The following is a 14,275-nucleotide window of genomic DNA, read 5'->3' on the forward strand; positions in this document are numbered from 1 at the left end:
CCACAGTTCCTCATACTGGAAGATTCAGGAGTTAACTACTCCAGCTGATCCACCCGTTCCAAGAATAACCATCAATCACAGAAAAGAGCAAAATCATGAATTGGTGGTGCTTCTACATCAGTGTTATTCATCTATCATTTCCCTCTGATTTTTGGGATAACTTATGGGTAGGGATAGGGGTAAGACTAAATTTTCAGACTGGAATGTTGTTCTAGGATCAACAAAATGTTGACCCAGGAATGCATCTAACTCAGCAAAATCAGGACGTGTGTATGAATGCATCAGTTTTGTGATAAATGTAAATTTTTGTCATCTGCCACTAGGGGGTGAAGTTACAACAACAGATAGATGCAACTGAGTGAAATGACTATTTGAAAAGCTAATGGTATTTTTCCCTACACACAGAATACAGAGGGCAGAATAATCAAAGATATCAAACACACACAAGAGACTCTGAGCTATATATAACAGATCAAGTTGCTATTAATGCTGTTAATGCTATTAATTGACAGTTATCTCAGTTTTAATGTTGCAAGACAGAAGGTGGTTTAAATATCAGAAACTCAAACCACACCCACATTTACAGACAATATACTGTAGCTGCACAAACCACTCTCCATTACATTCATACATTTACCTTTCAGTTTAAAATCATAAAGCATATACTGATGCGACTATAGATATTAGTAAATTTCCCACCATGGAGAGATGTATTCTGCTGATTCTTATAACAGTATCAGGTAAAGTGCAACTTCATTTATCAGCACTAGAACTAAAATATATTGAGGATTTAAAGTGTTATTTATGCACATACTTATTTAGTAGATAATGCTGACATATTTTTTAATTTTAAATGTTCATTCTGTTACTGTGGACAGGGGTTAAATTAAACTTTTATGAAATATAATTAATTCTCTTGCAGGTGTATTTGCTGACAGCATTAAACCAAAAGACACGGATAAAATAATCAGGACAGAAGGAGAGTCTGTGACACTGAGCTGTACATATGATGCAAGCAGCAATGAATGTTATGCCTTTACTGGTACAGACAGTATTCCAAACAGAGAACCTCAGTATTTATTGAGGAAAGGAGCTCGATCATGGAGCGAATAGTGAGGATATACCAGACCCTCAACGGTTTCAGTCGACTACATCCCAAACATCCACTGAACTCATTATTAACAGTGTGACTCTGTCAGATTCAGCTCTCTATTATTGTGCTCTAAGAGTTGGAGCCCAGTGATACAAAGTCTATGTGAAGCTGTACAAAAACTGAAAATTATTTTTCACTTTGATCTCAAGCCACATCAAACCCACAATCTATAATTCACACAATATAATTGTGAAAAAACACCTGTGTGTGGTTAGAGGAAATTTAGTTACAAGTTATAAAGGCTATAAAAAAAAGCTATTTTGTGTTCTTGCAGGTGATTCATAAATCATAAACTAATCCTTAATTTGACTTCATTTGTCAAAATAAGTCAAATCAAATGTATAAGCAATTTATACATGTTTCTAGTGTCACTTTTGCAAACGTCAAATCAACAGTCCAAACTAATTTTGAATAAGGATAAACTTAAATAATAATAATAATAATAATAATAATATCACTCTTACAGCAGATTATTTGAATATGAAGACTGTAGCTTTAAGAGGAGGTGCTATAGCTGGAGAAATCCTCTGCTAGACAATGAATGAAGGTTTACTTCAGTAAACACTTTGTCCTGCAGGATGAACTGAACTAAATCATCATCCTAAAAATGATCCTTTTGGTTTTGCTTTTACTTTGTTCTCTAACATGTGAGTATAGTTCATCCCAAAGTGTGTCAGGATTTTATCATGTTTCTTGTTTGCTGTCTGTTCTGTTGTAGCATGTGAAATGTTGATTTAAACTTGAATTCCATCTTCCTGCAGTTGTCAGTTTTGGGAATGTGCCCTGGTGCCCACAGTGACAGGAAACTGAATAATACTGACCAAAAACTGGAGCAAAGAGCATAAAACACATCATATCCCAGTTTAAATACATTAAACATTTGAGAAATGACATCAAGTAGAAAAAAAAAACAAGTGCAAAATAATTTAAGTATTTATCCTTCATAATATATGTTAATTTCTGTGTGTATAAGAGGGTTATGTCAGAAGGCGGAGCTTAACACAGAAACACATTAGTTCAGTGATCAGCATCACATACAGCATCACTCAGGCAAGCAGCAGCTACCATCATGTTCACTTGTGTCCTTATATTGCTGACTTTAACAGAAGGTAAAATCTTACATGTATCATTACATCATCATATCTCATTTTAAACATGCTGAAATAGTTTTTGTTGTAGGTATCAGAGCTAAAGAGGTCATCACTCCATACAGTGATGCAGCATTTGCCACTGAGACCGAGAGTGTGAAACTCTCTTGTAACTACAGCGGTTCTGTTGAAAGTCTTCACTGGTATCGACAATATGCAGGTTCACCACCACAGTTCCTCATACTGGAATCCTATGGAACAGTTACTCCCGCTAATCCTCCAGTTCCTGGAATATCCATCAGTCACAGAAAAGAAGACAAACGTGTGGATCTGATCATCTCCTCTGCTGCAGTATCAGACTCTGCTCTGTATTACTGTGCTCTGAGGCCCACAGTCACAGGAAACACAAGAACACTGTACAAAAACCTGACTGATGTTAGTCTTACAGTGAGATGTTGTCAAAAACAACTCCATACAGGTAACAGTTTGATTCTGATGTTGCATTCAAATTCATATAAATATATACATTTTCTGGCTGGTTAGTTCATGCATTGTTATATTCTTATTATTGTATGAGAGTTTTTCAATGAACATTGATGGAATAACAAACTATAATCTGTGTGCGTCATCATGTTTGAAGAAATATAAATAAGGTCAGCATTTATTATCCACCATCTTTTTCAGATTCACAAATGATTTATTCTTGTTAGACTTGTGGACGTTGTGAATAAATGTAATAAATGTTTGTCACATGACCATTGGGGGGTGCTGTGTGTGTACATTAAACATTTCAGAGAGGACAACCAACTGTATCTGTAATGAATTCACATGTGAAAGAAACAACAGAAGACGGTCCTTTTGCCTTTTGAATATATCTTACTTAAGTGTCGTGAAAATAAATAATGCCACATTGCTAATAATCCTAATGGTCTAAACAGGCTTCATATCCTCAATGCAAAATATAATTCCTTGGATGAAATAAATATCAGACATGTTTCCCAAAAGGATTGTGAAATTTACTAAAAAATCATTTGTTAGGTTGTTCATTAAGTTTTCCTCACAAAATGCACTTGATCAATAATTTATAAAGATATCAGTCAACATACCATAACAAGATGTGGCATTAGACTGTAATAATGATACAGACACAAACCCCACTATCAAATATTATATTATAATTCTCTGACGCTAACACTAAATGGCCTATATTATGTTTAGCCTCTATTTATTCAACAAGATGCATAGTTATTTATTTATTTATTTATTTATTTATTATTTTTTTTTTTTGAGATATTCATTGACTGAAGGCACAATCATCTCAGGTTTCATTAAGGAAAGACAGAGAAGGTGGTCTAAATAAACCACACCCACATGAAAGCTTCACAACAGGCTTCTACAATCATACATTTACTGTTCAGCTTCAGTTTATAAAGCCAGTAAATCTTCTCAACATGGAGAGATGCTTTATGCTGATTCTTCTGTCTGTGCCAGGTATAAAATGTTTAATCTAAACAGACTCAAATATAAAATGTTTTGGCTATATTCTTAAATGTAATTCTATATTACAATAATGACATCACAGTTTGTCGAAGGAACTATTTTTGGTATTGTAATTTTCATTTATAATCTTGTGCATCTTTGGATAAGTAGACCTGTTGTGAAATTTGTCCATTTCTCTTGCAGGGTTTCTGTCTGACAGCATTAAACCAAAAGACAAAGAAACTAATATTTACAGAAATGAAGAAGAGCGTGTAACTCTGAGCTGCTCGTATGATTCAAGCAGCAGTTATATTTTGCTTTACTGGTACAGACAGTATCCTAATAGTGAACCTGAATATTTACTGTTTAAAGGTGCTCAATCACGGAGCAGTTATGAGGATATACCAGACCCTCAACGGTTTCAGTCGACTACATCCCAAACATCCACTGAACTCATTATTAACAGTGTGACTCTGTCAGATTCAGCTCTCTATTATTGTGCTCTAAGAGTTGACACCCAGTGATACAAAATGTCTTAGAGGCTTTACAAAAACTCACATGTAGATTTTGCCTTTTAAATAACGATTCAAATAAACCACAGCTTTATCTTGCGTAAACCACAACACAATATTGTAACACCTGTTGGAAGAAAAAAAAACGTGTGCTCGGAGGAAACTATGAAGGAAGATTATAGTCTTAAATAATGTGTCTTAAAACTAATTTATTTATTGCATATGGGCATAAGTAGGTGCAGTGGTAACAATTTCAGTATACTGTCTGTCAATGTGTTTTGTGGGGTATTTGTAGTATTTGTTTAAACTTTGTACAGCACTTTGGCCAACAGCTTTTTTCAATGTGCTTTATAAATAAATAAATAAATAAATGACTTACTAACTTAAAAATAAAGGTTTGCTGTGGTATCTGCCAGATACCACAGCAAACCTTTATTTTTAAGTTAGTAAGTCATTTTGGATAAGTAGACCTGTATGATACAACCATAATTTTAAGAAATGTTTTTAGTAAACCACCCTCACAGACCAGTAGAGTCTACATTTTGAGATATTTTAGTGCTAATTTTGCCTAATTTTATACTCCAGAGATATATATACCAAAAAATATAGTATTTTTATATCATTGTCACATTTGACATCAGAAATCTCTTGAGAAGACTCATGAAAAACTATATATTAATAAGCAAAATGTATTTCACAGTCTTCCATGTATGACATGTTTTTGTAATCGTAATCACACTGAGATATGTGGGTGGAGCTTCAAGAGATTGTGTTGGCATTCATCTCTTATATGATTTCAGTCTGTTTTTCAGCAGTGCAAATATGAGATCTCTTTTTTTACTTGTACTATTAGCCATTCTGGGTGAGTAGGATTATGTCACTTTTTCATTAATTTATATTATTTTATTTTAAAATTATATTTGATCTAATCTGAATTCTGGCATATTTACAAAAAACCATTGCTATTTATTAATGTAAATACATGTAATACTGCAATACTGCAATACAGATTGCAGATAATGGCTGAACATTTTGTTTGTTTTTCCTGATGTTTGTTTCTCATGCTCTGTTTGCAGATAAATCTGTTGGCCAGACAATAACACCATTGCAGACCACAAAAAATGCCACTGAGAGAGAGCCAGTCATTCTCTCATGCAAATAAGATAGCCAAGCACGTAGTTTACATTGGTATCGACAATATCTTGGATCCAGACCTGAATTTCTGCTTCTTATTTATGAATCAGGCAGTGTAACACCTGCAGATCCCCCTTTCCCAAGACTGAATGGCAGCGTGAATAAGGTGGAGAAGCAGGTGGAGAAGCAGGTAGATCTGCAGATCTCTTCTGCTGCTGTCACAGATTCAGCGCTGTACTACTGCGCCCTGGAGCCCACAGTGACAGGAAGAGCAAACACACTGTACAAAAACCTAAGAGGAGTAATGTTAAAATAATGGTGATGTAACGTTGAAGTAATGTTGATGTAATGTTAAAGTCAAATCATGTTCATGGATGAGATTATTAACATTATTGTAGTATGAAATAGAGTAGGGCCGAGTGCTGTGGGAGCTGAACGAGGCCGCTGGAGCGATTTCTAATGAGAGATGAGCACAACACACGCTCGAGAGCAGCAGGACTTTTATTATGCCGCAGTCGCTGCTTTTGCTTCTTCCAGTCAAGCATATAAGGGGGTAACACAGCTCTGTTTTATCATTTTATATACATATGAGTGTGTTGAAAATGAAGGAAAGAGAAACAACAACAGAAAAAAGAGACAGACAAACAGAAACACAAGTACAACTGACTTCAGTCACAGCCTCAAAATCAGACATTAAATGTGTCAAGATATGATTAAGCAACTCCACAAACAGGATTACCAGATTCACTAATTACAAATCAGACTGACCTCTGTCAGACGCCTACAGAAGATCTTATTGGAAATTAACAGAGGTTTAGATGTTTTGGTTCATTTGACGTTCCCATTGTGGTGATCAGTGTTTTCTTTAGTTGGGCTCTTGTTCAAACCGTTCGTTCAAATCTTTTTGAGTACAAACTGTTTTTAAAATGCTTCATATTATCTGATTGTGTATTTCATGCTGTAGAATCACAGGGATATCATATTCAAAAATATAATACATCACCCATAAAATTATAGATTAGAAAGACATCAGTGAACCAGACCATTAGATGACCTACTCCATTAAATGTTTTCTTTTTTTTCTTTCTTTTTTTTCAATAATACATGTAACTTAAACACACAGTTACAGCAGACAAAAAAAAAAAAAAAAACAGGGGTTGAAAAGTCGAGGGTCAAGATCCAAACTAAAGCAAATGCTGACCACCACAATAGTAACATCAAATAAAATAATAAAACAACAATATCTAAACCTCTGTTAATTTTCAATGAGAACTTCTGTAGATGTTTGACAAAAATAAAGTCAGTCTGGTTAGTAATAAGTGAAGCTGGTAATGCTGTTTGTGGAGATGTTTAATCAGATCTTGAAACTTTTCATTTATTCTTTCATCTTCAGTTGATTTCATCCAAGGCTGTGGCTGAAGTCAGCTGTAGTTCTTGTGTTTCTCTTCCCTTCACTGATTCTGCTTGTTAACAGCAGGTGTTCATCAGTGTGTCTCAAGTGGACATTATTAGTAAACTAATGTAGGGAATGAGGGTATAGGGTGTGATTTGGGACATAGCCACTGAGTGTCGACTTTGAGCACTGCTAATTCACGTTATAATGCTGTATGCTACTTTCTCGAAAACAACAGATATTACCCAAAATGCATTGTGTTGTACAGTATATTGCTGATTATTTAAATAACAGCAAATATCTGTAAAACAACAAGTATTTCATTGTTTAATGATAGACCATTGCCTGTAAAATTATATTTATTTTTAACAGTGTAAAAAAACACATGGTAACATGAAACACATGGAACGTGTTATAAAACTTGCACTAGTCTCAAAGCACATTAAATAATTATATCATTTTAATTATTTTTAATTAATTATTCATAATTAGTATTTTTCTAGAAAATTATTATTATTTTAGTGAGGGAAAATATTAAAAATGCAGGCAGAAAATTAATTTTGAGTTCACGAGAAGAAAAACATTATCCACCACAACAAACTTTGAGCCGAATGAGAGGGAGGAGTCAAAGAAACCTCGTCAAGCAGACACTAGTGTAGATCAAGTGCTCTTGCTCAGTACAGTATTTACAGTCATTGTATCACAGACTAGATCAGGGTGAGAATAAGATCTGGATTTAGACGAGACTTAAAATCAGGAAAGATGACACACTGGATTCAAAAAACTATCATTGTTCTCATATATGTCTGGGGTAAGTATATTTGTGAGTGATTCTTTTTGTTCTGAATGTTCATGATATTTCTTTGCTGATGTTGTTCATGATTTGGTTTTACAGGAATAGAGTCGCAGGACCAGTGTTGTGGGTAACGCGTTACAAAGTAACGCGTTAGAGTACTCTAATTACTTTTTTCCTGAAATGTGTAACTTAACGCGTTAGTTTCGTGCGTAAGTAATCAGTAACTTCGTTATTTTTTAAAAAAAGTAATCCGTTATTTTAAGGAAAGGAAAATCCCGACTGCAGCCTGCTTTTTGTCAGACAGTAGGCCTAGGTCTACTGTGCCACCTGCGGATGTATCAGTGGAGCCGAAGCTCTGTGATCGTAAAGTCAATGGTTGTGATACGTCTGTCTGTGCCCTGCGCCTGACCCTGTGTGTGTGTGTGTGTGTGTGTGTGTGTAGTTTTTTTTTCGAACTCCCGGCAAGATGGCAGAGAGGACAGCGTTTGGTTTATGGAAGTACGCACATTATTTTCAATTTGTCAACGAAAAAGAAAAGAACATAACGGTAAAATGCACACTCTGCGTTGGTGAAAAGCTTCTGTCGACCGCCAAAAATTCTACCTCAAATTTAAAAAAACATCTCGCATCCAAACACCAATCTAGCACTCTGGTAGCAAAGCCTGCTGAGGAGGACGACGGTGGTGCACCAGATCCAAAGCAACAGCGTTTGAGTTTTAACTCCGCTAAAACAGTCCCCATCAGTGAGGTAAATGGATTTAAATCTGCAAGCCTGTTTAAGGTTGTGTTTACAAGTAAGCATACTTGTACTTTGATAACTGCATTATTTAAAGTTAAAGAAAAATCAGGAGTTATCTTGTGGTGCTCATAATATACAGTAGCCTAGGCTACCCGGGCTGGGTAGGTGCGAATTTTGATTAATAATATGTTCTGTGATAATAAATAAATAAAACGCCATGTGGAATAGCCTATTGCTGACTGTCTTTCCTGTTATTGTTATCCTGCAGTGTTAATTTAGTCGGATGACTGACGTTATTCATTGTCGGGAGTCACGACTTCTAGGTGCATTTAAAGGGGCCGGGGGCTGTGTCTGTCATGTGTGAGCCGCTGCAAACGGCTTTTAATTTTTGGTAACGCATGAGTACTCTAACGCGTTACTTTTATGAATAGGTAACGCTGTATCATAACTGATTACTTTTAATTGATGGTAACGTTGTAACCTAACTAACTACTTTCCAAAGTAACTATACCCAACACTGCGCAGGACAATGTTGAGCAGAAAACAAGAGTTCAGACTGCTTCTGAAAGTGGAGCTGTAATAATCAACTGTACATATCAAACCCAGTTCTCCCCGACTCTCTTTTGGTACCAGCAAAAAGTAAATGGAGTTCCTAAATATATGCTGAACAGATTTGGTCAAACTGGAGATGAAGACAAAGAGTTCAAAGACAGATTTAATGCACATATCAACACATCTTCAAAATCATTTCCTCTGACAATCAAGAACCTGTGTGTGTCTGACTCTGCTGTGTACTACTGTGCTCTGAACCCCACTGTGACTCAAACACACTCAACACTCACACAAAAACCTTCATATATAAATATATTGGCATCATGCAGTAGCTGTAGGGAGCCAGTAGAGGGAGATCAGTGTCATTTGTTGATATGTGGGTGCTGAGATCTTATAAAATCCACACAAACTTCCTCTGACTTATTAAGATCTAAAAGGTATAAATAAATGCATGTGTCCCACTCGAAGATTTTTAGTTATTCATCAGAATCTGTAAACAGCGTTCATGAGTTCATTTGTCCATCTAGCTGAAATAAAGGTGAACAGTTATACAGCTGTATGATTGACATTGTATGGTGTGATGATTGACATCTTACATTGACTAAAACTTACATTTAGACCCTCATTAGACACATGTGGTGTAATAATGTCTGACGGAGAGTGAACACTTGTACAGTATTTCTCTTCTGTGTCTCAGCAGGTGTGTTTATTAAATCTAAATGTCACAAATGTGTACTTTTTATTTTTCAGCTGCTGTCTTAAATGTAAATAAACCAGACAAGGCAGTTATTTTTTTAAAAAGGAGGGTTCAGATTTTACATTGTCCTGCATTTATTCCTCTTCAGTCGACTAACTGTATCTAAAACAGTTAAACAAATACAATATAATATACAGTATACAGCAGCATATGAAAGTGAACAGCAGCAGGAAGTTCAGCGAGGAGGAAGTTCCTGTGTGTGTTTGTGACTGATCTGCAGTGACTTACAGCTCAAGCACTGAGAGCCTCAACAGAGAACTGATCTGATCTGATTCAACATGGACACATGCTTCATACTGATTCTCATTGTGGGGACAGGTGCGTTATTAATTAATTAATATAATTCTGTACAATTACAATTAAACAATTACAATTTTAAAGCATCAAACAGCATTTTTTTTAAGTAAATTGTTCTTGCAATATCATTTTGTCAACCTTTTTTACACAAATCAAAAATCAATTTTTATTGTTCACAGGTTTGGTGACTGGAGACAACATTGAACCAGATAAAGAGAGAGAAAAAAACACTAAAGAAACAGAAACTGTCAAGATGAGCTGCTCATATAGTACAAACAGTGAAAATATTTATCTTTACTGGTACAGACAATATCCAAACAAAGAACCTCAGTATTTATTACGCAAAGGTGCACGATCATATAGTGATGCTTATTATGCACACACCTCTGATCCTCGCTTTCAGTCGACTACATCACGAACATCCACTGAACTCACTATTACTGATGTTCGTCTGTCAGATTCAGCTCTCTATTATTGTGCTCTAAGAGTTGTAGCCCAGTGATACAAAACATGAAACACGTTGTACAAAAACCTGAAGCTCTTTTCACTTTGAACCGATCTAGTGAAAACCACAATCAAAACCACAATCTATCCAGCCCCAAATGTAATAAAATATGTGCTAACACCTGTGTGAGGCTGAATTAGGTCTTTGATATAAGGCAGAAATTAGAAATTTCAGAAAAGAAGCATTAACAACATGACCAGATATCATATTCCACATGTTCAAACCACTTTTCTTATGGCCATAAAATTTGCAGATTAAAGGCGCTCTAAGCGATTCTGAGCGGAGTAACTTCCTGTTGACATTCGAAGTGTTGTCAAACAAAACAGAGGCTAGCTAGACCCTCCCTCCTACTCCTCCTGGCCCTCCCCTCCGTGCTTCCTGAAACAGTCATGAACGCACATTTAAAATGTAAGTAGCTTGCGTCTTGACGCTGCTTGTCGGTTATTGGCTGGAGCATGTTTATTATGTTAAGTGGTCCAGGCTGCACCAGTTTGTTTTTATTGCAGTTTTCGGAGCTTGTGGCGACTACAGAGACCGCGTTTTTTTACAGTGTGTTCAGGGGACAGGCAGCTAGCGCATAGTGAGGAGATGTTTGCGGTATGTGACAAAAAAAAATTGGGCCTAAAAACGCGTCAAATCGCTTAGAGCGCCTTTAAAGTAATATAATATTTCTTAAATGTTTCTCTGGCAGAAACATCAGTTTGTTAAACCGCTTTCTCTCTTTCTTAGATGTAATGCAGTTTTTATAATTTCTTAAAAGTTAATATATTAACTTTGGTAACACTTTATTTTAGTGTCCTTGTTACACATGTTACATGTTACTCTAGTAATAACTATAAATTAGGAATAATTTCATTTACACACGACTAGCTTAAACCAAACACTAATCTTACTCTATATTAAGTACATTTAGTTAATTAATATTACTCTGTACTTAAATGTATAATTACACAGTAACAAGGACACCTAAAAATAAAGTGTAACATTAACATTAATTGTATGGATTGTCATTCCACTTCCTGATATTCTAATTCAAATTCCAATTCAGTTTCCAGTGGGATGTGACCAATTCAATTCAAATTCATGAAAGAGAGACAGTTTTTTAAATTCTGAATTTTTTTCCTAATGTTGCTTGATATAATTTGACTTAATACAGAAAATAAGCACAATATATCTAATATCATGTTAGGGTTGGAAAATTAAATAAGTGAAAATTAATATTTCTTAAACTTTTCAAACATAACATTGCTTGTAAATGCAGATGAAACTGAAAGGCAAATTTCAGAAATCTAATTTACAGGACATGAATATATTTCCTATATAAAACATATTTCAAAATGAAATTTCTTCAGTTCCCCAAGTGTGAAATATAGACATGATGTTCTCAGAGAGGAGGGACTCAGAGTTCACAGATCTGACATGATCTAATCGTGTCTGAAAGAGACTGTGGATGAAACCATTCAGTCTGACTCTTCTCAGAGTGAACACTTGAACAATGAATCTTCATTCAGTTATTCTGCTCTGTGTCTCAGCAGGTGTGTGTTTCTTTGATTCATTCATTGACTGATTACAAAGAAGTCTTTCTATAAATCAACCCATTCCTCTTCTGTTTCAGCTGCTGTCTTTGGAAATACCATCAAACCAGACACAACAGATGTTGGTGCTGATGAGGGACAAAATGTTAAGTTGTCCTGTAGTTATTCCTCTACTGGAGTTACAGAGTATCTCTTCTGGTACCGTCAGTATGGAAGATCAAAACCTGAATTTCTTGTTTCCACCTACAGTTCTGCAACAGATCCTGAAGTATCTAAAGTAGATTCAAGACTCTCTGTTAAAGTAACAAAAAAGGAACAAATCCACATGGATCTGATCATCTCCTCTGCTGCAGTATCAGACTCTGCTCTGTATTACTGTGCTCTGAGGCCCACAGTCACAGGAAACACTGTAACTCTGTACAAAAACCCTTCTGTATTTAATTCAATGAGAACAAGCAACAGACACAGAGACAAAAACTAGAGAATCTGTAAACTGCAGATGTAAGTAATAAGTAGAGCAATAACTGAATGAATATAAATAAACTGATAAAAATCTAATGGATATACATCTACAAATATAAACTGCAGATAGAAAGATTATATATTAAAATCATTATGACAATCAAAATGAATGAAGCTCCTAATATTGTTAAATACATTAAATCCATACAAAAGTAGTCTACAGATTAAGTTTTAATCCATTATCATGTGTAACAGATCGATACAATGTGCCACAAGGTGTCAGTGTTCTCAGACATTCACTGGGAACTGCAGCAATGAACAACAGAATTCATATTTCTACTACATTTTTATATTATAAGAAAAGAGACTGAAAACTCCAGACAGTTTCTGTGTATTTTTTCCATATATAATACTATTAAAGTATTAATGAAGGTTCAAAGCTTTGGTTTTTCACTCAGAGATCAGGAAGTTGAATGTCTTGATAAGTGAAGAGCAGAAAGCATCAGTAACACACAGTAAGAGCTCAGAGAACTGAGAGCATTAACACACAACTGATCTGATCTGATTCACCATGAACAAATACATGCTGCTGCTTTTCATTATGGCGTCAGGTGTGTCATTTATGTTCACTTCACACTATTAGCAACAGCTTAAAAACCCTATAAAACACTGGATGGTATTATTGATTTTCATTAATAACAATTGTAAAGTTGAATCTTTACTGATATACAATGTTTACCCTGAGACAAAATGAGTTAATATTGTGCTTAATGTTTGCAGATGTGACGGCTGAGGACAAAATCGAGCCAAACCGAGGGACCAAAGTCATCAAAACAGCAGGAGAGTCTGTAACACTGAGCTGCTCTTATGATTCAGACAGTGAATATGTGCGTCTTTACTGGTACAGACAATATCCCAATGAAGAACCTCAATATTTACTACGTGAAGGAGCTCGAAGGAACTCTGCTAAAGACAGCTCTGATCCTCGATTTCAGTCAAGTACTTCTCGCATATTGACTGAACTCATTATTAACCGTGTGACTGTGTCAGATTCAGCTCTCTATTATTGTGCTCTAAGAGTTGAAGCCCAGTGATACAAAACATGAAACACGTCGTACAAAAACTTAAAGCCATTTTTCACTTTAAAGCTCATATGAAAACCAAATCAAAACCTCAGTGTGAGATAATAACTGCAAACACCTGTGTGAGGCTGTGGGAACAGGATTTTAGAAAATGCATAAAAGGGCAAACAAAGTTAATAATTCTTAAAAGAGTTTAAGGTTGTGTTAAAATTGTGTGTTAAAAATGTACTCTAGGTGTGCAACACTTGCAAAAAACTAAGCTTCCCAGTGTTAAATTTGAAGAATAGTTCACCCAAAAATGAAAATCCTGTCATTTACTCGCCCTCAAGTTGTTCCAAACCTGTATGAATTTCTTTCTTCTGCTGAACACAAAAGAAGATATTTTGAAGAATATGGGTAAACTAACAGTTGATGGACCCCATAGTATTTTTTTTCCATATGAAGTCAATAGTGGTTACACATATACGTGGTTGTGACGTTGTAAGTGACGAGCTGTTATCTGGTGACTGTCGGTGTTGGTCTGCGTCTGTCAGCGTGAATTGGCCTTAATGCTGTTTTAACATGAAAAATAAAATAACATGATTATTTGTGTTGGAAATTGCAAGAAATAAAAATAAAATAACAAATATAAATATAAACAAAATATACATAATAAATAAAATATTGTTTCATATAATAATATAAAATAACCTTATTTTAAAAGTTTGTATTTACATTCTGAAAAGCCTGACTAAATTTGAAATAATGAACCGATATCTGAAAAATGTGAATTTGAATTTGAATAGATTTTT

The 14,275-nt window shown here is 35.1% G+C and overlaps 4 gene segments (V, D, J or C); all 4 read left to right on the top strand.

Annotated features, from left to right (window-relative positions):
- The first annotated feature begins 1,998 nt into the window (after nt 1–1,998).
- LOC125250240 lies at nt 1,999–3,092 on the top strand. The segment is given in 2 exon segments: nt 1,999–2,262; nt 2,333–3,092. Coding segments are annotated over 2 exon segments (492 nt in total).
- A 532-nt stretch (nt 3,093–3,624) lies between these two features.
- Nucleotides 3,625–4,244, top strand: LOC125251899. The segment is given in 2 exon segments: nt 3,625–3,732; nt 3,925–4,244. Coding segments are annotated over 2 exon segments (360 nt in total).
- Nucleotides 4,245–9,760: 5,516 nt separating this feature from the next.
- On the top strand, nt 9,761–10,659 carry LOC125250254. The segment is given in 2 exon segments: nt 9,761–9,921; nt 10,080–10,659. Coding segments are annotated over 2 exon segments (363 nt in total).
- Nucleotides 10,660–12,833: 2,174 nt separating this feature from the next.
- LOC125250260 lies at nt 12,834–13,947 on the top strand. The segment is given in 2 exon segments: nt 12,834–13,013; nt 13,183–13,947. Coding segments are annotated over 2 exon segments (354 nt in total).
- The last annotated feature ends 328 nt before the right edge of the window (nt 13,948–14,275 follow it).

The sequence above is a fragment of the Megalobrama amblycephala genome, linkage group LG17 (genome assembly GCF_018812025.1).
Source record: "Megalobrama amblycephala isolate DHTTF-2021 linkage group LG17, ASM1881202v1, whole genome shotgun sequence".
Classification (NCBI taxonomy): domain Eukaryota; kingdom Metazoa; phylum Chordata; class Actinopteri; order Cypriniformes; family Xenocyprididae; genus Megalobrama; species Megalobrama amblycephala.